The following is a 27041-nucleotide window of genomic DNA, read 5'->3' on the forward strand; positions in this document are numbered from 1 at the left end:
TATTTTGATGATAAAGCCTTGCATTTGACCTTGGCTATGACGTATAAGCAAATATTGGTGAATGATAATGTTCACCAGCACACAATGTTGTAGTCTATAGTTCAAGTTCTCTTCATTTAAGACGAGAAACTTATTTATTCTTAGCGATATTTTTCTGACCTTGTCAAGTTGTGTAGCTGAAATTTCTTTCATTGGAAATTAAGCGAATGAACTGTCAAAGTTTACTCTGACTGAGCATATTGAAAGGCCAGATGCATGTGTCTACTCTTCAGAATTGAAGCCAGAACCACATAATCGTTATTCTAAATTATATTCTTCATCTGTTTCTATCTGCAGAAACATAAAACTGTGCACCACTACACGCAAAAGGAAACTAGAAGATAACAGATGAGACACATTCATCATACAATCCACTAATTCTTCTTCCTTCAATCTTGTATGCATACTCATCATATTCTACGCCTCTCTCACTCTCTCTGAACCATCACCAAAAGAAAGAACAAAAAAGAAACACTGATCAAGGGACATACCCCTGGCTTTCCTGCTGCCTTTCGTACTCTTCCATGGTGTCAAACTCATTAGGGTACTTTCTGTAGCTGTTGTTCTCATAGTAACTCCCTCCAAAGTTGTTGTTCTCAGTGGTGCTCCCTCTTCCTGTAGGCTCATACCCATCAACATTATAATGATAATTCTGATTCTTACCCTTCACGTCATAAAAGTACTTGCCATTTTCCACAAACCTAGTGTCACTCATTCCTTCTCTTTTCCTCTCATACCCATTATTCTTGTAATAATAATAGTTGTTGTTGTTGGAGTACCTATCATTATTGTAGCTATCTTCATAGTAGTTCTTGCTCCTGTGATTATTATTGTAATACTCTTGGTTGTTGTAGTTGTTTCTGTACACTTCTTCATTGTTGTTGTTGTTGTTGTAGTAGTTGCTGTATAACTTGGTGCCATAGCCTGTCTTGAAGCTTTCATGGCTGTCGTTATTCTCGAAGTTTGTTGTGCCATAGAGGCCATAGCCATCTCCTCTGTCCACAAACTCTGATTCTGCAGGTGCAGGAACTGGTGCTGATGCTTCTGCTGATTCTGGTGCAGGTGCTGGTGCTGCTACTATTGATTCTGGTGTCGCTGCAATTGATTCTGAAGAAGAAGGTGCAGGTGAGGGTGAAGGTGGATGAGATTTGAGTTTGGGAGGGATAACTACGACTCGAGGCGGTTTGGCGTGATTGTTGTGAATGGTTGTGAAGTGGGAGAAGAAGCTGAGGAACTTGCCTTCTCTGGCTTGAGTTTGAGGGGAGAGAAGGAGGAGGATGACAAGAGTTAGGAGGAAGAAGGAAGAAGAAGAGAGATTGGAAGCCATGGTGGGAACTCAATGAGAGAAGTGGCAAGCTAAGTGGCTGGACAGTGCAGTGTCAAAGGATGGAATGTGGAAAACTCATTATATAGAACTTTGTTGGTCCCATTTAAGAGGAATAATGAATAAAGAAGTAAATATTTTACGGTCCCATTTACAATTATGTTGAAGACACTAATGACAACAACAATAATACCATGGAAATTTCTAATTCTCATAAGATTAATTGTTTTATAGTCTAAAGACTATAATCACATCTATTCCAAATGAGCCTAAGGCATAAAACAATAAAAAAACATCATATCTTAACCCTGGACCCTAATAAAAAACGTCAATAAAAAAACGTCATAAAACAATATTTAAGTTTATATTTCCTTTCATTTTATTACATATTAGTTAATAATAATAGACCCTAATATTTAAGTTCACGTTTCCTTTCATTTTGTTACATATCGGTTAATGATAATAAGTTTTACATATAAAATAAGATTTCTGACATCAACCCAAGTTCACTTATATTTAGATGCACTGAAGGAGGTGAAAGGATGTGGGTATGAAGGGAAAAGGAGAGGGGACGAGGAATGGTGCGCGGATTGAGGAATGAAGAAAGGAAGAGTGGGTGGTGGTGGGGTAGGACCACTTTAATTAGTAGTTGAAGCTGCATGTGCAAGTTTCTCTAATGCCAGCCTGGGGGACACCCCCATTCCTCTCTGTTCCATGCACACCAATTTTAATCCCTATTCCTCAAATTTCCCCAATATTTTTTTTTTATGTCAAACAAAATCTCTAGTGTGAGACATGTTTTTTCTAACTTGTCACGGTCAAAAGGTTCCATTTTCCTCTTTTGCTCTCCGGATCCCCTGTCGTTGATTTACGAAACTAACGCAGCACATTGTGGCCGCTCTCGGGTCTCGGTCTCACTTTGGTGAGCCACCATTATGAAATAATACTCAGAACAAGAAAATAAATAATAATTTACAGGGAAAAAGGCTTGATTGTGCAAAATAACCCATGTAGTATCAATCTCGAGTTTGAAAGGAGATTAGTCTTTGCTTTGAACAGAAGATATTCTTAATATGTTTTTTCTTTTAATGCCTGACTGTTAAGTGTTCGACCATCTCAAGTTTCAATTCTTTGCCGCCAACACATGAAATCTTGGAAGTGTGCTACTGTACTCGGGCGACGAAAAAGAAAAAAGATTGGAAGTTATATAAAGGTAAATAAAAATGAAAAGGAAAAGGGAAAGGAAACGAGAGTCATTCAGTCACGTTAGCTTGGAGCATCGGCGTGATGAGCGGGACAACACTTGAAGAACAAAGACCGTATATAGTGGTCTTTTCAAGCTGGACACTAAAAATGATGTTCCACATGCTCTCCTGTTTGGGGTCAACATTTTTTACTTTGCATTCATAATCATAAATTCATAATTGACGTTTGCCTTGAAAGAAAAGAAAAGAAAAGGTTGTGGATTCATTCGTCCATATTGGATGTGGTTGGGCCTTTTTTTCTACTAGGAGGGAAACGCATCAAGAAAAAATTAAATGCTTAGAGAGACGAATTGGCCCAATTATCACTTGCGATGAGGCCCAAGATTTGAAATAATATTTTTTGGTGGGGGGAGGGGACCGACCCCTTAGAGCAGCAGAAGGATTGGCCCAATTATCACAATTGGCTTACTCACGAAACTGAATTAGATGCAATTATGTTGAGAGAGACACTGATTATAAACCTATCGGGATTGAGTTTAATGAAAAAAAGTAATTCCTCGCAGCGTCGCAAACTAAAATTTTAGAATAGCTATCCTTTTTGTATGATTTTTTTCCCATAACATTTGTATTAAAAAATGACTTCATATTCCTTGAAGATATTAATAAATAAATAATTACTACTATTCCAACGTCTTTTAATTGATTTCCATTGCTAATTTGAGCTCATACAAATTGTTTACAATGGCGTGGAAGTTTCTAAAGATGATGTTACTCTAGATTTGGATCTCATGATTGTAGCAACTAAAGTCATTGAGTGACTTTATCCACGTGTCAAAATCTAGAATCTCTATTAAATCAATAGTTTAGACAATTTTATTGTAGTCAAAATTAGGAAATACTCAATCCAAATCCATCCAAATTTCCAAAATAGCATTATGGAATAAATCTCTTCCCTATTTTATGTGAAACAATGAAGAGAAGAGGGGAAGAGAGGGAGGAAGGAGGGAAAAATAAAAAAGGAGAAGGCCAAAACTCTTATTCAATAATACTCAAAAGCTAAATATAAATAAAAAATTTAACTCTACTTATAGAGCTCTAAAATAATAAAATAACAATAATTTAAATTTAAATCTCAAATCCTAAATCTAAATATAATCTTAAAAATATTAATATCTAAAATAATAATAAAAAATAATCAAAGTTAATTTAATGGATCAATATCCTTATTTAAATATTATTATTGGATAATCTTAATATCCTAAATTTAACCTGATTATAATTTATCCCATATTACACCACTATCTCTCTCTTAAAATTCAAAACTTTTTTAAATAGTTCTATATTCTTGTTCTTCTCCAATCGGCTATCAGATTTGGAGTTTTTCTTTTTCTGGCTAACCTTGCTGTGCTCTCTTTTAATTCTTCAATGGAGTAGCTCTCTGTTTTACTTATCTTCGACCGGTTGACAGGATGGAGTTTTTTTCCCAAGTAGCTCTTTGTTCTTCTTTGGCATAATCCAAGGTGATCCTTTCGGTAATTGATTTATTTTAATCTTTTTTATTATCAAATTTTTATTTTGGATTGCTTCTTATCTGAGTATTCTCTATCTTATCTATTAAATTGAAATATGCCATTGCTTTCTATATATCTTTCCTATTGAATCAGAGGATGGAGATGATGATCAAAATTTTGGTGCCTTTTTTATTTCTTTGTTTAAGGAAGCTGACTCTAGAGAACATTACCACAAGTGTTAATGCTCTTTCTTGACTCTGACCTCGACATCAAGTAGGAAGGGAATCAGGCATGCGATCACGGCAAACAAAAAGAGATTTAAATTGAGTGTTTTTAATTTTAATTACAACAAGATTTTCAAAACCATTGATTTAATAGAGAGCAGTGATTTTATCACGTGATTAAAGTCACTCAATGACTGTAGTTACTATAGTCATGAAATACAGATCCATGTTACTCTCTCCTTTATTTCCAAATCATTGTCAGTGCTTAACATTCACCATGTGGATGAGAGGCACACCAGCCACACCATCTGGCTCGTCCCTCTCAACAAGGGCAATGGCTCCGGTTCGGGTTGCCTTTGCAGGTTGCGACATTTGATTCACGAGTGCCACATCATCGGATGTCCTTGGCGTTGGACTTTTAGGGTTCATTCAGCTCACGCGTGGGCCCCAACCGAGGACCGCTGTCTGACTCGGCAAATCCACGACACGTGTCAACATCATGTGGCCCACATGTGGCAGTTCTCGCGGTTTCATTTCAAGATTTCAATTCATCACTGGCTGATTGTGGGGGACCGTCCTCCCTTGCTAATTTCAAGTCTCCACCTCCCCACTTGCCCAACCCGCGCGTGGCTCCACTCTCCTTTTCTTTCTCAAGTATACGCGCGTCTCCATCCCCCCATGAAAATCAATCTCCATCAACTTTTACTGTACATGTATGTTAATATAATATATCAATCTCATCGATATAGATGATCACGATGAGGAGGGCCTAAATAGGATGATCATGAATTCATGATCATGTTACTAGCTAGACAAATTCAATATACATCTCGTCAAAACTAAATTATTATACTAACCATCCACTCGACATGTAATATATATATGTGGACACCAACAAGTACTTGTCAAAAGTTATATCCAACCAAAGGTTTCACTAGCTAGGAACATGCACCGAGTGTCGTGCCTTTCAAAATATATAGCTTTATTCTTCATCACTGGAAAACGGAGTTGAGTTAAATCTATATAATTTCATATTTCATATTTCATGTTTATCTTCACTTGTTTGTTGATGATGCAACTGGCTGAACGTGATAGATTTTTGTCTTGATTTTCTAAAGATGTCAAAAGTAAGACCTCGTGTGTCGGTCACATTTGGTGCTTGCCTGTCCAATTGACCCACATTCACTAATTTTCCACTGCAGTTTCTTTTGGTTCATATGGGAATGAACACAGTGCGTGAGTAATGAAATTGGAGATAGTTAAAAGCACATATAGAAAAATTGAAATTAAAGTTCGTGACAACGGTCAGGTTAACTAATTAACAAATTTTCAACTGGAAAAAGAAAATCAAAGCTATAATAACAATTAATTAATGACAAACAGCCTTTTGAGTGTGTGTGTTTAATTGTTCATTGACTTGCAAGTTAAGTGGTAGGTCGTATTTTAGTCCCAACTTCATTTCATGCGTAAGCCGTATAGATGGCTGATGGCTCGCTATAAGTGCTTTCTAGACTCTGAAACCATAGAATCACGGGAACTCTGAAAGGTTGTGAGCAAAACTAAATGGATCATCATGGGGGTAATTAATTTAATGGATGGAAGTTCAAATCATAACATTATACATACGGAGATTTAGATTCGATGAATAGTGACCCAAGTTCACTCATTCAATTAGTCTTTTAATTACAATTATCACATTAAACACTACTTATCTACGCTGTCTTCTATAAAAATTTTAAAACTTAATACTTTTTTATCATTTATATAACAAAATTTTGACAGTTACTTAATTTAACACTTATTGAGTGAGTGAATTTAAGTTACTCATCATATCTAAATCTTATATGTAGATCAAAATGTCATGATTTTGACCTATCAATCAAAATTCAATATGGCTTTTGAATGTTAAGTGGTTAGATAATTAGAAAAAATAACAATAGCATTTATGACTGCATAGTACTCTAGAAGTCATGAAAGCAAACTTAGGGAAAATATTTTCTACAGTTTTGTTTCTCGAGTTATATTGTCGATCACCTTATAATAGTCTCATACATGAAGTGGCTAGCTAGTAAAAAAAAAAAGCACTATTCAAAACAAACATACATACACTTTTTTCCCACTTATCAAGGGGAAAAAAGGCATCGACAAAAAATGAAGCGGTCGTGCATGGTTCGTAATTATATATATATATATATATATATAATCAGTGATGAAAAGCAAAGCTATATGTAAAGAAATGAGAAGTCGTCGAATTAGGGTTTTGGTGGTCAAGCACAAGAGGGAGGAATATTGGGAATTCCTTGCCTCTGCAATTCACTCAACACACTATCAAGCGCCGGCGCCTTAAGGCCCAGAGGAAGTGGCAGCCATGGTTTTGATAAAACATCTCCAAGAGCTGCATCTATGCTTTCCTTCGACTGTCACAAACATTACTCAAATCATCAATTATTAATTAACCAGCTCAATAACCTTCCAGCTTTTTTCTAGTGCGGTGCATGCATCTATACTAAGTTCAGTATGTGATGGCCTTGATTAGGGAAAGAAAATGACAGAAGATGGAGATCAGGGGAGAGAAGTTACCGGGTGGAAGTCGAAGACGGGCCATGGGCCGGTCTGCCCGGTTGGAGATCTGAGGTCGGGATCTGCCGTGAACATGCCATGTGGTGGGATGCCAGGGACAGGTGGATATCCACATCCCTGTATGCATGAACCATGAGTATCGACTACTGTGAAGAAAAGTACATATGCACTGGCTAGTTTTTTCTGAGTAAATACGACAGCATTCTACGCGGTAATGTTGTGTACAACAGTAGAACAATCCAACTTTTTCAACAAGAAGACAACAATTGAGTGGCTCCAAAACTGTATGGAATCGGTGGAAAAATTAATTTACCGTCACACATAGATTTGTTGGTGCTGGAAAACAATATGTTCCTATTCCTGGGGCGAATGCCTTCGGATCAGCCTGCATTAAAATGGCATATGCTTTTTTTTTTACTTTATTACACCCCAAAAAAACAGGATTTAGTAGTGTATATACTCCCTCCCCGTTAATAAATATAAGACATTTTTTAAGGAGTTAGATATTAAAAAATGTAAGATATTTTTTATTTTTCAAGGTACAATCATTATTGTTTTTTAAAAGTATCCCTATTGATGAATGATTTTATATTTATTACAAGGATATTTAACAAGAATAAATATAAAAAAATAAATTAGTTTAAAAATAGTTAATTACTTTTATTGAAAGATAAAATCTAATTAAAAATATTTTATATTTTTTAATCAAAGAAGTAGTTAATATGTTATATATCTATCTAAATCCTTTACACATACACACGCCATGTTATCATTGATTATATTTGAGACTTTATCTTTCTAATATGAAATATATATATATATATATATATATTTTTCCGAATTTGGAGTGTCGCGTGTTTCATTTAATGCCTGAATCTGCTCAGCCCTTTATTGGGTCAACGATATAAAAATAATTTCATCTAATTCTTGTAAATGAAGGGTTGAAATTTTGGATATTAAATTAGAGAATAGATAAGGTAGCTGACATCTCAGATTCCTTTTTGCACTCCAAATATTTCTTTAAAAAGATTACGTCAGTTATAATCAAATTAAACTAGACACGAACTAAATCAAGCTGTGACCTGCTGATGGAGAGGGTGCCAGAATGAAGGGTCTGGAGGTGGCGAAGCGGCTGGGTATAGCCAGGCCGGGGGCGGCGGCGTCGACATTGGATGTGGAAGATGATGCTGTTTCGGCCAGCGAGGGATGAAGGTGAAGTACTGGTCCACGGTGGGATGGCCCCATACATGTAATGGTCTAAAATGGTTCATCGTCGACGCCGTCGTTGGAGGAACCATTTGAGGAAAACCCAACGTCGGCGGCGGCGACGGCGCCCATGACCTTGCCTCTCTCCGCCCTCCTACTCCTCCTCCATACATCTCTTTCCTCTTACTCCACCTCGCCGCTTCTGCTTCACGCGCTAGCAAATGCTTCCTATGCGATCGATATTTCTGTACATTATTACCCATACTGTATCAGGATAAGATTTAACTATAACATTGCATACGATATATTTGTCTTAATTTCAAACAATTACGTGTAGGTAAATACTTGGAGGTGGCTGGCGATGTTGTGGCGAGTTAGACATGCAATTCCCATAATCTCTAAGATTTTGGAAGGGACTGCCTTGTCCACTCCGAGCTGCTCCACTGCTTGTACGAATCTTCTGTGTAATTCTGGCGTCCAATCCACCTGCAACGTATGTACACCACCAGACAACGTTAAAGATTTAGTTTCATTAATATTGCACCCAAGCTCTCTCTCTCTCTCTCTCTCTCTCTCTGTATCTATCTAAATTTTCCCCTTCTTACTTTTCAACTTAATTAATGACTTATGGTACACCCGTGAGCTGACACCCTCGTCACTCAAGTGCGAAGATCCATAATTGAGATAGAGACTGATGCTTATGGAGTAACTTTGCTGCACATGGACTTCATACATCTCTCAAACCTAATTAGTGTTCTTTCTTAATTAGGAGAGAACTATTTCAGATTTGTATAACGTGTGGTAATCAAGAATTATACACACGACCAATAACGAAAAATCACCACTAATTTTAGTCAATTACCTTCACTTTTCTCTTCCCTTGGGAATTTTTGGATTCGGCTGATGATTTTCTTCCCTTTTGCTCACCTTCCTTCGGCGATGGCTTCAACTTCGTCGTCGTCGTCGGAGATTCATCTGTTTTGTTGATCACTGTCTCTTCTTCCGCTGGACTTGTCCCGGAATTTGAAGCCGAAGCTGAACAAACTTTGTTATTGCAATCTTCGTCGTCTTCTTCCTTCCCAGCTGTAATACTGTTGATCAGGTGACGATCGTCAGCTCTATTATTGTCGTTATTTTCCACGGACAGCGAGGAGGAGTTCATATTCTCCGACGACTCCATGGAGAACTCGGAGAGGATCTCCGGGCCCATCTCCAAATCCGGCAACTCATCTCCGGCGACGTTGATGCCGACAAAGAGATGGTCGAAGTTGATGCTCTCCAATAAATTCCCATCGGAAAATTCTCCAAAGTCGTCGCCGCCACCGACGATTGATGAGAAGCCGCTCGTCTCTTCTTGGCTTTGAATTTCATCTTGGGTTCGTCTCAAAGGTGACACCGCAAGCATCAATATCGATTCCCAGATTTTCCACCAACTTAATAATCAAACACACTCGTATATGTGTGTTCTGATATAGCTAAAATCTGCTCGACCTTTAGTAAAGCACAGTGACACGTGCGAGCTGGCCGCTTAGTGCAACATGAGATGATGATGAAATCCCAGAAAGCGGAACAAGGATGCTGCTACTTGGCATGTGTGAAAAGAACTAAGAACATGAGAATTATGATTTAAACTGGAACAAGAATTGATGGGGTTTTGATTTTGAACGATTTTATAATTATATTGCCATTTTTGGAAGTGCTCCGAGAGAACTGTGAAACGAGAGGCTGCCTTGCATCTATCCCCACCACGACTTGGTTTATCATTATTAGAGTTTTAAATGAGATTTTGTTTTTATCTTTTTGTCTGGGACTGCTACTTGCATCTTTTATTATTAACGTAATTTAATCTTGTGGATGGCATTTTTTCCCTCAAGAGAAAAGCAAGTCTTCATTTTTTTTAAAAAAAAAAAGCTACATTCTATGCTCTTGTCACCAACTTTTTGATTAAAAAAATACATTCTTGCACCCATTTTTCTATAACAACTCAATATACCCAAACATGATTGATTTTTTCCCCCACACTGGAGAGGATAGCTTAATAATGTCCATGCAGAATTTTGGAGCTGTGTTGTATGTGCGATTGAAAGTTCATGCATGTTGGATAATATATTGATTGGGCATTTTTTAGCCCAATATTTAAGGGACATAGTGTTTTTTTATGTATAATCAAAAACTTTAAATCTGACATAGCGATCAACTAATTAAACACTATATAAAAACTAATTAAAAAAGAGATAAAGGGTAATTAAATTTATATATGTTAGAAGGTGAACCATTCTATGAGGAATAAATATGGAAAAAATTACTCCATTTGTTTCAAAATTATGGTCACTTTTGAGCTGTGCAAACAAATTAAGAAAACTAATAAATAATCTAAATTTTGACAAGATATAATGTTGTTTACTAAAATAACCTTACTTATTATAAACACTTCTACTATATATCATTATTCCCTCTTGTCCAATCAATAATTGACGCTCCTCTGGCTCGATGACGCAGAACGCTTTTATTAGCGCTATTATTATTAGCTCAAAATGTAGTACATTATTTTAATTTGTGTTTTGTAAAACTATCTTTTCATTTTTACCTATGTATTAGGCAATGTGCGTTGAGTAATTATGCATGAGGAATTATAAGTGTTAGTTGCGGATAAGAACAAAAATAGAAAAATAAGTCAATTTTTTTGGGAGATCTAGAAAGAAAGATGATTTTCCTTAATATGCATGTGCATGTTGAAAGCGTCATACATGCATTTGAACTGGATGAAATACTTTCTTAAATGTGATATTTTATCAAATGGGGTTCAGTTTGGCTCAAATTTAAGAAGTTAAGCTAACAGGTTTTCTCTAAATATTTGTAAGGTAGTTATTTGTGTCTTTGTATTAAAAACTCAAATGAGATATCCAGAATATACAAATTAAATAGATAGCGTAATATAAAGAGGAAGCTTATGATGTGTATGGGAAAGCGCCTCATGCACAAATGAATGTGCATGTGTGCACACACAGACACAGTGGTAATTGCTTGTTTCCAGCCAATTCCGTTTTGTCGGTGTTGTAAGGCACCGAGGCCATTAAAATTTTCTTCTAGGGTTGTCAGATAAGAGGGAAACCCTTTCAATGTAAAAGCTACGATATAATCAAAATTTCTCATCCACGACAATATATCAACTATGTGATTAGATTATATCTGAGCATTGTCGGGTGGGCCAACTGGAGGTCATTTTTTCAGGTATTTTCTATATTTATAGATACTTGAACAGGCGAGACATCATGCTTAAACAACCATAACTTGTTCTAATAATAAGACCAACACATGTTGCTATATTGCAATTAGTAGTTTAAGAATGATATTTTACAAAATATACATATAATACATTTATAAATAAGTTAGGGTTAATAAGCATCATAGGCCCTAAACTATTATATACAAGTAACATTTTAAACTTTAAACTATTAAAATAAGCAAAGACTCTCCTCAAATTCTAAATTATAAGCAAAAGACTCCCTCATTGTTTATCGTCAGTATAATGTTGACTGTTATATAAATTAAAAGTTATTGGGCTGGCATACCATTTGTGAAGGATGTGAAATCAAATCTCTTGCTCCTTCTTCATGACTTGCAAGCAAAACTTGTAGGCAAAACATGATGCAAGAAACCTAGATCAAAAACCATGAAGCTTCAAGCATGCGTGGACAAACAGTGATTAGAGAATTATTGCAAATCCAGAAAAACAAACAACCATGATGCCTAAAAATTTTCACAAAAACATGAATTTAGTTGCAAAAAAATTGAAGGGGAGTAACAAGATTCATAAACTAGTAGCAACCCAGAAATACATATTAAAAAAACAATCTGGAAATATAAATTTGTAGAAAAAAAAAAACAATAGCAACCCATTTCTATAACAGTGGAATAACGAGAAAATGATAATCAACAAAAAAAAAATTGAAAACCTAAATGCATGATGAAAATGCAGGGGATGTAGAGGGCAAAGTTTGCAATGTGATCAACATTTTTGGGTTCAACTTCAATAGCAAAATAGTAGAATTACAATATAAGGGTGGTTTGTCTGAGGTAAAGTGATCACACATGGCATGCCAATTTGGTAATTTTTAATTTACATAACAGTTAACGTTTTACTAATAAACAATAAGAATATTTTGTTGAAATTTATAAGTTGAGAGAAATTTTTGCTCATTTTAAAAGTTCAGGATTTAAAATATTACTTCTCTAATAATTTAGAGCCCATAATACTCATTAACTTAATAAGTTTTACAATACATGAGAGGTTTGCATAGTTAATTATAATAAAACACTAGATAAGTTTCGCCCATTTATAATTCTATATGCCTGAGTATTTTAAATTATGACTAAAATTTGATTGTGGTTTAAGCTTTCTCAACATCACCCAAAGTCACAAATTATGTTCCCACTTTCTAGCTTGATTTATGCAATTCATTCTCTTTTTTATTCTATAATTTAGTCAAATGTTATTGTTTTAATTAAAATACAAGCTATCGAATTCAATATATGTTTTATAGCTAAAAATGAAGTAAGATTATTTTAAAAAATGGAAACTAAAGTAAAAATAAAATTTTACTTCATAAAAAATCATGCTTATTCAAAACAATATAGTTTTAATGAAAAATTAAGAGATGTCTAATTTATTTTTAAATATACAAGACATAAAGTCAAGATATTGTTTGTCTATATATCTAAATGGACGGGCCCAGAACATTGGACACAAACCCGTGTGATGGGTCCGGATAAGATCGTGCCAGCTCCGAATCCAACAACTTCTCCCCACTTTGTTGCCACCAAAAGCTAAAAAGTGCAATTATTTGCAAAAACTTTTTCGGTTATGGAATATATCAGCATTTATACATATATATCTATATCAGTGATATGTAAATGGGATCCATTTTTATCATAATAAAATTAGGGTGATGCATATTTGAACTAGAGAAAATACTAACAGATTTTATAAAATTAAATTAATGCTTCACTTTTGCTAACGCCTCTAAGACTTTTTGCCTAGACTAATTTAAACATGGCTGTGTGGGATTATTATTTTTAATGGTGACCTCACAGATATCTCAATAATATTTTTAGGATATTTATTGAATGTGATTGCATATTTTGAAATATAAACTTAAAACTCCAATATAAGTTAATTTAACTCTTTTGACAAATTTAACTAAATACTCCAAATATATTTGGCTACTCATATTACGTGAAAGATGAGCAAAAGTTTTCTTATTGATTCTACTCTCTATCTCAAATTATATTTCACTGTCTTCTCCGATTATTTTTTTTCTGTAGAACATTATTAGAGAGATATTGTATTGAAATTAAATATTTATACATTTTCAGCGAATCTTATTGAAAATAACTATGGCCATTCATGTGCAAGATTTTGAGTTCAAGTATATATAAATGTAAAAAAATATCTTTGAGAGAGTTAAACTCTATTCAATAAGTCTTATGATTTTTTTTAAGTTATCTATTCAAGAACTTTAATTGGAATCTAAAATATAAATCTGTGCGGTTAACATTTATGCAGGGAAGAGGAAAACATTCTTGTTGTTTATAGGTAACTTAGAGACTCAACCATGTGGATGAAGGGACCATGTATACAGAAAAAAACATAAGCGTCTTTATTATTGATGGTCCTGCTCTGGAGTTTAGTACACATTATACACTTACTGTCCTTCAAAGGATTTGAAGTATATATGAACTTACATTACTATTTTGAAACAAACATCGGATACCGAAAACACAAATAAAAATCCCGCTCATACATTTACATGGACATTAAATTATTGAACATACTTTATTAACGCAAGAATAAAAAATAAAAAAAACATAACGTTGAGTTTTTACACATTATTTAAATTTTATTATAAATTTCTGTACTTTTTTATGTTTAAAGTTTTTATATTTTTATTTTTTATTTTAAATTCTTATAATATTATTGGATAATCTAAACACTGAAAAATAAAAATTTAAAAAATTAAAAAAAATACAAATTTATAATAAAATTAGAACAAAATAGAGGGGTTGAGAGTTATGTTTTCAAAACAGAACTCACGCATGTGAAAGACCCACCCCTTCTCCTCTCTTCTCAATCAGCCAAATCCAATCATTCCAGTGTTCAATCCCTGACAACTGCTTTACCCTCACAAGTCACGAGTCATAACTCATTAAATGAAATTTAATTAAATAATCATAAAAGGCAGTTCACACATTAATATATTTGGAATCAATGTCAAATATCATTATCCATGTCAGTCAATCAATCAATATTTATCAATTTATCGAATAAATCATCAATATTTTACTTTTATTTTTTAAATTTTTTGTCATTCTGCCAACAAATGTCATCAACTAAAAAATCTGAAAATAAAAGTGGAAGTAATTAAGTACGAGTAGAGCGGCATGATAATATATAATAACAATCATCATATAGTTTTTTCATAATAATCATAGCCCGATCCGATCCACAAGGCAAATTCTAGTTCTCTTAAAAGATGAACTACTTGCATTTTTGCCGTTAGTTTAACTAATTTTGTTTATAAACTGAATCTGTAATATTGAAGTAACCTGCTGCAGTGTTGAAAATTTACCTTTTCAGGCCAACACACACACACACACCCACGCACGCATGATGCACGAGATTATCTGTCCAACGGCCACGCATACATACCAATAATGATGTTTTCACTGTCAAAGTTGAATTTATTGCAATTTTGAATTTTCATCCTAGAGTGGTATCTACTCGATCTATCAAGTACTAATTTTAATTATGTTGCGTACTTTTGAAGTGATTTTTTTCGCCTTTCGTGTTGGCATCGCGCTATGTATAATATAGGAGCTTAGTATGATTCCATCCACGTGCACCATATAAGTAATAAATATATCACCATTCATATAGTTCAATCTAATTAATTAATTCGCAACAACCTATGGGAAAATTTTTTATCCAAGGACCATAGTGACTAGTTGTTTTTGAATCATGCACAGAAAATTTGAAAACACACACTACAGAGTCAAATCTAATTGAAATAAATTTTCCACATGGCATGACTAAATTACCAAATGTTTGAAAACAAATAACGTTATGGCTTAATAAATAACACAAGGGGCCGGGATTTGTGAAAGTAATGTTAATGATTTTACAAGTTAATAATTCCCCTAAACTGGTCATTATTTTGGTCATTTTGCTCAAACATTTTATTTCACTTTAGTCTCAGTGTTGGATTTGATTGGAAAACAAGTAAATATATGTAGTGTGATCATTTGATGAAATTGTCTGGTCCTTGGACAAGCTATTGCCGGGTGTGAGAGTTCCCTTGAACCGAAGTCAGAAGCGCTGAGAATAATTGAAGAGGGTGTCATGTAAGAAGGAGAACAGATAGGGGAAAGAGAAACAATAATTAAGAAAACAAAAGGAAGGGAATAGATATTGAGGGGAACAACTCAATGGACATGTGGGGATATAATGTTATTAGTAATAATAATTTGATATTTTCATCACCACACGATTTTTGTCTTTCCTGCATGGAAGTATATGACGCTCCTTCAAAATTTGTGGTCATTAAGGATTTGTCTCCACCATTCGTTATTCACAAATACATGCTTGTATGCATACACGTACACGGATATCCGATTTGATTATTATGTGTATGTAAATCAATATGTACACATAGATAGTATAGCAGAAGAATATGACTTGGAGTGAGAGTACCATCATTGTGTAGGGCACGTCTTTTTTGTAGGATGAAGCGAGAGACACTGAGACACGTGCCTGGAGGATTGGCCCACACCACTTCTTGTAGCTGTATATGTATAATCTCGAAACCTCCTTTACTCGGATCTACGTTTTGTATGCACGCGTACGGTTAAACAGATGGTGGCTTTTGTTGGGCACTTTTTTTTTTTTTTTAAGGCTTCATCAATTAAGTCCCTTTATTAATTTTTGAATATGTGAAAATGTTCAAACCAATAATGTGACCATTCCCTTCCCTGTACTCATATTTAGAAATAGTTGTTTGTAGGGTCAACATAGTTTTATCTAGTATTTGGAGGCAATTTTTTCACTGAGTTATAAGTGTAACAATGTTTGAGATGCTAAACTTGTTTTTAATTTGATGCAGTGTTTCTCCATAATCTTTAAAAACCAATACAATGTTGTCTAGAAATGATAGAAAAAAAATTAAAAAATTTTGAAAAATGACTAAAATAATTATAAACAAGAACCCAAAAAATTACAGAAAATATTTATCAATTTTTTTTAATAATTTTTAATGTCTTTTTTTTTTGTCATTTTCTAATCAACCGATGGTCAAAGTTAACTTTTATTAATGGTAAAACAACATTATATTTTTTGAAAAAAAAAGTTAAAGAAAAAAATATATCAAAAATAAATTTAGAATCCCATATACTTGGGCTAAATTGTCATTTCACCCTGTATATTGCCTCTTTCTTCCCCTCCTCCGTTTCTCTTTAAATGCAATGTGTATATATGTTTCTTTGTATTTCTTTGTTCCTCATCTAAAGGTCTCTCAATGCGCTGATACTCGATACTGCTTTATTTATTCTGGCCAGAAAAAGATAATGCTTTATTTATTTAGTAGGATTGGCTTTTTATATATTTTTCGGTTTTTTTAAAAAAAATTAGGAAGGATGATGGTTAGATTCTAAAAATTTGAATTAACAATAATCAAATCCTCGACAAAAATATTTTAAAAAATAATTAAAATATTAATTTAAATAATTGAAAATTTAGGTGTTTTAATTATACAGACAAGGTATTTAATTTTTAAATTTAACTTTTAGATTGTTATTGAGATTCCTATTTATAACAATTAACTTAAACCAATATTTACAACTTTGTTTAAAAAATTTGATGAAACCTAATTATTATTAATCCAAACTTTAAGGATCTAACCATGATTTCCTTAGAATTTAAAAATAAATCAAAATGGGATTGCGCCTTTAAATGTTTAAATTAAATTTTTTCTAAAAAAAAATCAAACCAACGGGGTACTTATAGGCTATAGCAACATCGTCGGTGGAAGTAGATCCCCCAACCAATGAAAGTTGATGGGGATCACAAATTAACTCGCAGATTAAGAAGATAAATGAAAATAATTAAATGAACACGGAATATATAATAATATATAGTGTTTATCGAAAGGATTCATCAATAATTCCCAGCATTATTTCACCTCACGATCGATTAGTAACAATCAAAGACAGAATAGTAGTAAGATTCTTTAAATTTCGTTGTCTCATTTAACCTTTTAAATGATGTTAGAGTATTTCAAAGCTGTCAACTTTTTGACGTAACCACACTAATCCCGCAATTGGTTCCGTATAAAATGCATGGGTCATGGCTATCATGTTGGGTTGTTGATAACCCACCCTGTTTGTTCAAAAGGGTTAATTAATATTGGAATCACCTGTGTGGTAGGACCTTTAATCACCGTTCCTATATAGCAATGTTAATACCTCTCGGACCATGCAAATTTGCGTGTTTATGAATAGATGACCTGCATCATGTGCACTATTAATATTGTACAATTTGTGCGTGTTTCCAAGAAATTCGTGATCCCGCGTACTGCTAACTAATATATACAATTCGAGCTGATCTGGCAATCTGTTAAAATAAAAAAAAATATATTTTTTGTAATTTGTTCTCCGAAAGTATTTTAAATAACAAAAAATCAAATATTATTTTGAAGAATAGAAAAATAAAAAAATAATTATTATGTTGAATGACAGAAAAAATACGAAAAGCAAATATTTTTATTATTTTTCATTTTTAAAACATGTTCTATAAAACACTAATTTTTAAAAAAATAAAATAAAAATAGTTTTAAACAATTCTAAACAGTTTGGTTTCCAAGATATGCGTCACAGTGATGAAGTCTGCACGGTCATTTCTCTTAAATTTTACACCTTCCTATATCCATGTTATACAGGTTAAAAATTTTAGTTGAAACTAGTTTAAATTTGTTAGAAAATGTCAGATATAAGGCATATGGGGAAAAAATAGACAAACGTGCACCGAATTCCAATGAGGATCGTAAAAGAAGGGTCTTGTGATAACTGGAGGGGGTGTATAGGTAATTTTAGAAAACGTTAGCTACTACAGTTTTCATGCATGTGATTATGCAAGGGGGAAAATCAAAGTATACCGATCCACATGTATATGAAAAGCTTGCTAGTGCATGCAACCATGGATCGTATTATACATGTACACGTGTGTGTGTGTGCATATATGTGTGCATATATAATCTCTTGGGTTATTCATAGAATCAAGTGGTGCTTGTGAAAATAAGAGAGAAAAAAAGATGAGTATCAATAAATTATTTTGACGCGAGGCTTACCGTGAAAAAAAAAAAAAAGAAGTGGATGTGAGATCACAATAAAAAATTGGGTGGTGATCTAGTCCGGACGGACCTGTAATAGAATACAAATTTATTTCACACAAATTGTGAAAAAGTATAATAAATAAAATATTGCTTGTACATTTAATATGTGGAAGGTGATAAAATGAAGAATGAAATAAACTATTCATATTGTGAGCATGCATAAAAATAATAAATTGTAAAAAACTGATAAATTATAATTAAATTAACTTTTAAGTTTAACAATCAGGTTACATCAGGGAATACATTTGGGAATAAAATATGCTATTTGCATAACTTTTTTGTGTAGATTTTTAAGAAGGTGAAAGGAATGTGAGTCATAAAATTTCTCCTAGGCTTTGAAATATCCAAGCATGCTTTCACATGATCGTGGAGACCTCACAGCCATTAACAACACATACACACACCATGCTCATTCAAACTCACCGGTCACCGCGAGGACATATATACTGGAATCTTTAAGAACCTAGGAAACTTTGATATTGACCTTCATTTGTCGCACCCACAAAATGACACCCACGCAATTAATTTTCGGCTTTACCACATACGCAAAATCCGACAATTCAACATGCACAATATATGAATGAATAGGACCGCACTCATCACTTCAAAGGCCCATTAAGTTTTGGGCGAACTAAAGGCCCATTATAAATTAAAACCCAATTGGATGGGCCTCAGCGGTTCATGGGCGGGGATGTCCTCGGTTAACGTCAAATCATGAAATTACATTTTCTGAAGTATACTAATTTTCTTTTTAGAAAATAATATTTTTATTTAAAGAAAGTTATTGGATTATTGAATTGATCCTTTTGAATTACAAATGTTCATTTATTTCTCAATTATTTTAAGTCCTTGATGTAAAAGGACGCAAATTTGACTAAATTTTCATTATTTCTTAAAACGAAAAACAAAGATAATTAATACATCTAATCTAGTAGATGTTGAACTCACGCTAAAATAATGTAATAACGCATCTCATACATATTATAGAAACTATATTATTTCCAGGGGACTCGTGTAAATTATTAAATTTTCAACTGAAATATTAGAGGGAGAAAGAAAACTATATACTAGCCTTTTATTTTCTCGATGAAATAATTGAGAAATTAAACAAAGAAACGAAAGTAGTTATTGTTGTTGTAATTATTATATACCGTGGAAGTGTGCATGGTTGGTTTGTGTATATAAATAGGTTGTTAGATGCGGCGTCCCTTGGTGAAACAGACTCACACTTCGTTGGTGATTCAGTTTGGGTTTGAAAGTCTGAAAACGAACACACGCACTATCTGCTTCTTCTTCTTCTTCTTCAATCATGGGGAGTTTCAAGCCAGTGGCTCTGTTGCTGGGTTCGCCTTTCGCTTTATTGGCAGCGCTTTTATCCATTATCGCTGCTGTTATCTGGCTTGTTGGGTACCTACCTTCTTGATCATTCCTTCGTTTTCTTCTAGGTTTTGAATTTTAGTTTTAATCTGATTTCTTTCTCCTCCTCCTCAACCTATATGCTTCGCTATTCCGGTTTTGTTATTTCTCATTTGCATTCACCTTATAACCTTCTTCCACTCTTCCATTCTTGTTTTTCTTGACATGTATACGCCCCTCTCTCTCTATATATACATATGTATATCTATCTTGGTGAGGTTATTTTCCATTTATATTCACTTGAATCGCCTACTTCTTTTCTATTATATTTTTGAGCAAACGATTGAGTAATAAAATTAATGGTGCAGGAGAATGCTGACTAAGGTGTGTCCATGGTTCAAGAGCTGCGATCGAGTTGCAGACAGGGCTTTCGGTCTGGTGAGCCTTCCAATGGCTGTTCTAAGCTGGTTCTTTCACCACATTCCTTTCTAGCCCTTTCTTAATGGTCTTGATGATCAAATCAACGATGAGAAGAAAAATTCTTCTCCTTTTGTAATCCTGACACCTTGATTTTCCTGTTCCGTTCCTATACATAGTACGTCCTTTGACTGTTGTATGAGCCATAGTGCACAATGATTTCCAAGATATATCGTTTCCCTACACATATTCTTTCTTTAACTTCGAAATCATAGATCTTAACTTCAATTAATTTGTCAGTTACTACGTGCTTCATGAAATTAAGAGAGATCGAAAGATAGGCTGCAATACTAGCTAGAAACTGCAGTACGTTAATAAGCAATTTGAGAAATAGGGCTATTGTTATTGTTATTACGTGTATATACCTTCTCTGGTTGTATATGTTTGGGTTGTTTTGTTCACATCTCTTGTATAGGATTTGAAAACAAGTTCATTTATCAATCTATATATTCATGTGAAATAGTTTATGAATGATTGCTACATGCACTGAGTGGACAATATCTTTCAAAACAGAACCCAAATGTATGAATGTTTCTTTATATATATATATATATATATATATATATATATATTTTAAATGAACAGCGTGCGTATAAACTCAAAGGCCAATCCTGACCCGAGAGAAATTGGGGGTGGGGGGAGGAATCAAGCTCAGGCCACCAAAATTGGATTATTACAATGTCGATCCTTTTTCTTATTATTTTTTTATTGGGGGTTACGTTCTAGATCTTGTTATTGCAGGAATGAAAGATTAGATTGAATTCCTGAGATTCTATATGCACTTCAAATTTTCCAGTTAAGCATTCTTCAATCATTATAAGTGAAGTGAGGGGGGTTAAATAAACTAGATTTTTTATATTTATACTGAAAAGAAGAATGACAGGAAATTATTATTACAAGCTTATACGTAAACACAAACACTTTAGTTTTGTGCTCATCATTTTTTTCTCTAAATATTATTTATATTATCTTGATTTTGAAAATTATTAAAAAATTCACATTAAGCCATAAAAAAATTGAAATATATACTTCTAGTGATGTAAATTCCACATAATTATATTTCACCATTTTCCCTTTGTTCACTCCATGATGCACAAAATGTAGGGGGCGGGGAAATGAAAGAGTCAAAAAGGTTGCACTAGATCCAAAAAAGTTACCTTATAAGTTTTGAAATGAAATGATATTATAACATAAATATATAAGAATATTTTTGTAAATTGACAGTCTTATTTTTAAAAAATAATTTTATAAAATGTTATTGTTGTGTTTTATAATTGATATGTGTAATTTTATCTCAAATTACTTTATAATTTAAAATGGGTAGGTATTGGTTTTACATAAATTTTATATGGATAATGATGATTATATCCATTTTAGAGAAAAATAAAAGTAATTTGCCCGAAAATAAGTTAATCTTAACACAGGGTCAAAGTTGAAATTTGAAACTTAAGGTTTAGACGGCCTATAGGTGATGATTTCTAAGTTGCGATTAGAGTTGTGCCTGCGCTTCTTACGTTGTCAACTTATTTATTAGATACCGTCATCCCGAAATAGGATCTGCCAACCATTTCCCAGTTAGGAGCTCCAAATAGTTGAATACGAATCCGACTCCAAATTCAACAGCACGATTTCTGGAACCTTCTACAGAATTCTCAAACGATCAAAATTATTGCCGAATCTCATAGAGACTGGGATCTCTCTCCCCATTAAACACCCTCCTTCTCACACCATCCTCTCAGCCATTCATTCATCGATTCGCAACTTCTATCCGACCCGTGATCTGCAAAGATTGAGAAACTGAAGAAGAGAAAGAGAGCGGAGGAACAAGGTTCCAACATGGGTGTCGATTATTACAAGATCTTGCAGGTTGATAAGAATGCCAAAGACGACGACCTGAAGAAGGCTTACAGGAAGCTTGCCATGAAATGGCATCCTGATAAGAACCCCAATAACAAGAAAGAGGCTGAAGCTAAATTCAAGCAAATATCTGAAGCCTATGACGTAAGTTGATCTCCCACCTACTTCCTTTCGGCTTTATACGGGTTTCCCATATTTCGTATGTTTTCTCTAAAATTTCATCCGACTTTCGTTGTAGCTTACATGGGTGTCGCAAATTCTGTTTGTTTTCTATGAACCTATTGAACTTTAGGAGACGATGCTTACTGTCTACTGCTATTCTTGTAGGTTCTCAGTGATCCTCAAAAGAGAGCCATCTATGATCAGTATGGCGAAGAGGGTCTGAAAGGTGGGGTTCCGCCTCCCGATGCTGGAGGAGCTTCTTCCTTTTCAACGGGAGAAGGACCGACGTCGTTTCGGTTCAATCCCCGAAACGCCGACGACATTTTTGCAGAATTTTTTGGGTTTCCGAGCCCATTTGGAGGCGGTGGCGGCCATGGAGGGATGAGGTCGAGGTTCTCTAGTGGGATTTTTGGTGATGATGTGTTCGGATCATTTGGGGAGGGAAGGGGTGTCCATATGAATCCAGGCGCTCCTCGAAAAGCTGCTCCGATCGAGAACAGATTGCCCTGCAGTCTTGAAGACTTGTATCAAGGAACCACAAAGAAGATGAAGATCTCTAGAGAAATTGCTGATGCGAGTGGGTAAGCAATTGTTCTTTCCTCTGTTTTTCCTTCCTTGCTCGTCTATTTGATCTTTTCTATGTAAATCTAAGGCTTCGGTGGGTAGTTAACCAAGCGATGAACGGATGAACTGTTTTCGTGTGATATATTCGTCTCATTGTTTGAAGAATTTAAACGGTTACATCATTATAACAGCCCTGTGTTTCAAATATGCCATGCTTACCTATGACCCCCATTTAGGTCTCGGTCTTTATTCTGCATCAGGAACTTTTTCTTCTATAAACAACTTGTATTACCAGAAAATTTAACTCTGATGCTGTTCTTACATATGATATCTATAATTAGTTTCTTGGTACAAGCATTTGATCTTGGAACTCCAAGGTAATGTCTTGTTGGTCTTACCATCAAGACCAAATCTGATAGTTGGTACTTTAATTTCTATTCTTTATGGTTGGCACTCCTTAAAAATTAGTGCATTATGATTAACATTTGGTTATGCTTTTGTGAGGATTTACTAGTCTATACTGCATTGTAAACAAAGTTTCAATATTTTGGCCAGAGGCAAGCTTTCACCCTTTTGTAGTCCTTTTAAACTCTCTTTTTTGGTTCTTGCTGATCTTTAGTTTTTGGGGTATTAAATTGCATGAGCCAATGAGGGTAAAAGTAGATTCAACATATTAAAGAAATTCAAGTTGTGGGAATTGAGAGTTAGACTTGTTGAAACTGTTATTCGTAGGTCTAGTTACTAAGCTATTCTAGGGCATTTTCAACTCTTACACTGACAGCATGGCATTGTTGATTCATGTTCAAATCACACAACTGATTCATGTTCATTCCAACTTCTATATTCTCATGTTTATAATTTTATTAACAATGGGTTCACTTGGTGGTGCAGCAAAACCATGCCTGTAGAGGAGATCCTAACTATCAATATCAAACCTGGTTGGAAGAAGGGCACAAAGATAACCTTCCCAGAGAAGGGAAACGAGCAGCCAAATGTGACCCCTGCAGACCTTGTTTTTATTATCGATGAAAAGCCTCACAGTGTTTTCACTCGCGACGGAAATGATCTGGTTGTGACACAAAAGATTTCTCTTGCGGAGGCCTTGACTGGTTATACGGTGCAGCTGACTACCCTGGATGGAAGAAACCTGACCATACCAATCAACAATGTGATTCATCCAAGCTATGAGGAGGTTGTTCCAAGAGAAGGAATGCCGCTCCAAAAGGATCCCACAAAGAAGGGAAATTTGAGGATAAAGTTCAACATTAAATTCCCAACTAGGCTGACATCAGAGCAGAAGGCAGGAATCAGGAAACTCTTGGGTGCCTCACCCTGAGATCATCCAAAATTGATGAGGCTTTCATATGGAAGTTAAGCCTCCTGAAAGGTTGAGTTATTTCACTGTTTGATTTGCTTTGAGATTTCATGGACTAAGATAGCAAAAAGGTTGAAGAGAATCTCTTAGTAGATCCAAAATTAAAAAAAAAAAAAAAGAAGAAGAAAAGAATTCGATCTTGGTTATACTTGGCATGAGTTTAGGGGATGCGGAAGAAATGTAGCACACTTGACAGAATGGGATAATTTCGTTTCGTGTATCTTTAGTATAATGATACAAATTTTGATAGATTATTTTTGGTTTGTAAGATTTGTCATGAGAATGGGAAATAAGCACCTTTTGTTCCAAAATGATCAGAACATGAATTGGTTTGTTGGTGTATAAATGTATGTCTTGTTTTGATCTATTCGTCGTGCCCTGTAGGAAAATACTTTTTTGAGAGGTAAAACACTCATTGTCCCATTTGAAATCCTGTTTGGCCAAAAAGAAATTCAAACGAGCGTTGGGGGCTAAATGAGTGGTATTCCTGCAACCAGAATTTGGAGCTCTTCAATGCCCATTGGACTCCTTTTTTCTTTATCCTTGCACCACACACTTAACCTTTTGCTTTGTCTTCACTTACAGCATACACCAGTCGTTGCCGCCACCATCTTCTTGTTGACGTTGTTGATTGTGTTGTGCTTGCTGTCGCTGTTGGAAGTCCATTGAAGGGGAGTGATTTGGGCTTCATAAAAATTTAACTAATTAAACGTAATAAAGGATGAGTTAAGAGAGAGATTACCAAACACATATGAAAGCAAGAAAAAGAAGCTTGCACAGATAATTTATTTTGAGTCGGTTTTAATTACTTGAGTCTACGTTTAGTTTTTAAGTAATGTTTGAGATTTTTTTCACTATCTATCTCTGCCAAGATTAATCAAAGTTCTTGATTGTCTTAATACAATCTCGTACTTAAATCTACATCACTTTTTTCTATAATGATAAATCCTTCTTAAGCTTTTCAATTTTAGGATCCTCTATTTCAAAAATTAAAAATAAAGATAAACAAAGTAAGTTTACACATGAATTAGTTATGTCAAATGATCTCTCAAAGAATTAATTTACAATTAATGAAATTCTCTTGTAATAAATATAAACTCAAAAAGTTGGTGAAACAAAAAATATCGTGTAATAACTCAATTGTTCATTGTTGTTCACCGTCTTCACAAATGTGCATGTTCTTTGAGAATGATTTGTTAGACTTATGAATTTAGCTATTAAAGTTATTGTCTTCTCTCCTCTGAGTTTCTCCAAAATTGAGGTGTTGTTTTAGTATTTTGTAATAGAGTTTCTCTCTCATGGCAAATAAGAAAGTAGCGGCTCTTTGCATTTAATTTTCTAACAATTTAATTTTAGTTAAAGATGACGATTATCTCAAATGTATGAAAAGTTAATATTGACAAAAACTATGTTTTTTTTTAAAATCACTTAGAATAACATGAAAGATTTGCCTAAAGTTTTCATCAAATACAATTTTTTCTCCAAAAGGAAGATCATATTGGCAACTAATAGGTTGCTTAACATTAAAATATATCTTTTAAGCATCTATGAAGAACTTCAAAACAAATATATAAATTGTTGGTCCATATGATTGAAATTTAATATATTATGGCCAAACAACTTTGAATTGGAAAAAATACTTTTAGTATTTTATATTTTATTTCTTACATGTTCATGTGTTAGTGCGTGTATATAAATATTATTTTTTATTTAATTATTATGTCATTAGTATGAGCGCAGGCATAATTACTTAAGTTCAAGCAAATCATGATATGCTGGCCTTTTCGATTTATCATTTAATTTAGTTTTTACAACAATGATGTAGATTTTTTTAAAATATTTTATATAATAAATTTTTTTTATTTTTATCCTTTGCATTTCTAAATTTTTATTATTTATAAATTATTTTAATTATTTAATATAATAACTAAAATATTTTTCATTTATTTAATAATTTAAATTAATTTATATATATTTTATTTTATACTATAATACAATTTTTAAGATATTAATTTTTAATCATTTGAATATAGTCCAATGATAAATATAAGAAGTAGAGAGTAAGGGAAGTTGAGAGAATCCTTTCCCAGAAGATGTTATACTTGATTCATCCAACATACTCAAACTTTTTGATTACTCATTTGTTATTTTCATCAGAATAGATCAACGTGTAATCCTGACATTTTTTTTATTTGCACTCTACGTCCTTATTAGCATAAGGATACATGCACTCCCTCTGTTAAAAAATATAAAATATTAGCATAAGGATACATGCACTCCCTCTGTTAAAAAATATAAAATATTTTTAATCGAATCTCATTTTTTAATAAAGTAGTTATCTATTTTTAAACTAATTTTATCTTTTTATATTTACCTCTATCAAACATCCTATAATAAATATAAAATTATTATTAATAAGGATACTTTTAAAAAAAGTTAATGATTACACCTCGAAAAATTAAAAATACCTTACATTTTTAAATGGAGGAAGTAGTTCATTTTTTATTTTAAATATAATGATTGATATTATTAACTCATCATACTCAAATTATAGTATTTCAAAAATTTCAAATACTTATGGAAGGTATGATTAATTTTGAAAATTTATTTTTTTAAAGATCTATAACTTTGATAATTTTTCAAAATGGTGAATCATATATTTATTTATATATTTGATTTTTATCTCATTTAGATTGATATATTAAAAATTACGAATATC

At 33.5% G+C, this 27041-nt stretch overlaps 3 protein-coding genes across 4 annotated transcripts; 1 reads left to right on the plus strand and 2 right to left on the minus strand.

Annotated features, from left to right (window-relative positions):
• Positions 1 to 274: 274 nt before the first annotated feature.
• On the minus strand, positions 275 to 1405 carry LOC129314291 (protein E6-like). The gene has a single exon (XM_054957689.1). The coding sequence runs from the start codon at positions 1364 to 1366 to the stop codon at positions 518 to 520; it is 849 nt and encodes a 282-aa protein (XP_054813664.1). The 5' UTR covers positions 1367 to 1405; the 3' UTR covers positions 275 to 517.
• A 4880-nt stretch (positions 1406 to 6285) lies between these two features.
• LOC129314514 (transcription activator GLK1) lies at positions 6286 to 9827 on the minus strand. Of its 2 annotated transcripts, XM_054957964.1 has the most exons (6): positions 8952 to 9827; positions 8435 to 8575; positions 7966 to 8334; positions 7197 to 7268; positions 6884 to 7000; positions 6286 to 6720 (listed from the first exon to the last, which is right to left on the minus strand). In XM_054957964.1, the coding sequence occupies exons 1-6, from the start codon at positions 9492 to 9494 to the stop codon at positions 6571 to 6573; spliced, it is 1392 nt and encodes a 463-aa protein (XP_054813939.1). In that variant the 5' UTR covers positions 9495 to 9827; the 3' UTR covers positions 6286 to 6570. The 2 variants fall into 2 exon arrangements, with proteins under 2 accessions (XP_054813939.1, XP_054813940.1); XM_054957965.1 differs by lacking the exon at positions 7197 to 7268.
• A 12056-nt stretch (positions 9828 to 21883) lies between these two features.
• On the plus strand, positions 21884 to 24689 carry LOC129312645 (uncharacterized). Its single transcript, XM_054955321.1, has 3 exons — positions 21884 to 22365; positions 22549 to 22964; positions 23839 to 24689. Exons 1-3 carry the CDS (start codon positions 22201 to 22203, stop codon positions 24281 to 24283), a joined length of 1026 nt encoding a protein of 341 aa, XP_054811296.1. The 5' UTR covers positions 21884 to 22200; the 3' UTR covers positions 24284 to 24689.
• Positions 24690 to 27041: the final 2352 nt, after the last annotated feature.

This window comes from Prosopis cineraria, unplaced genomic scaffold, assembly GCF_029017545.1.
Source record: "Prosopis cineraria cultivar Desert tree isolate PC_DT_omini unplaced genomic scaffold, ASM2901754v1 PC6, whole genome shotgun sequence".
Lineage (NCBI taxonomy): Eukaryota > Viridiplantae > Streptophyta > Magnoliopsida > Fabales > Fabaceae > Prosopis > Prosopis cineraria.

What these genes read in the sequence shown, in the direction of transcription:
- LOC129312645 (XM_054955321.1), top strand. Translation starts at nt 22,201, where the DNA reads ATGGGTGTCGATTATTACAAGATCTTGCAGGTTGATAAGAATGCCAAA. An exon ending in AAATATCTGAAGCCTATGAC is followed by an intron (nt 22,366 to 22,548) that starts GTAAGTTGATCT and finishes CTATTCTTGTAG; the next exon opens with GTTCTCAGTGATCCTCAAAA. An exon ending in GAAATTGCTGATGCGAGTGG is followed by an intron (nt 22,965 to 23,838) that starts GTAAGCAATTGT and finishes TTGGTGGTGCAG; the next exon opens with CAAAACCATGCCTGTAGAGG.
- LOC129314291 (XM_054957689.1), bottom strand. Translation starts at nt 1,366, where the DNA reads ATGGCTTCCAATCTCTCTTCTTCTTCCTTCTTCCTCCTAACTCTTGTC.
- LOC129314514 (XM_054957964.1), bottom strand. Translation starts at nt 9,494, where the DNA reads ATGCTTGCGGTGTCACCTTTGAGACGAACCCAAGATGAAATTCAAAGC. An exon ending in CAACAAATCTATGTGTGACG is followed by an intron (nt 7,001 to 7,196) that starts GTAAATTAATTT and finishes TCATGCATACAG; the next exon opens with GGATGTGGATATCCACCTGT. An exon ending in CCGTCTTCGACTTCCACCCG is followed by an intron (nt 6,721 to 6,883) that starts GTAACTTCTCTC and finishes TGTTTGTGACAG; the next exon opens with TCGAAGGAAAGCATAGATGC.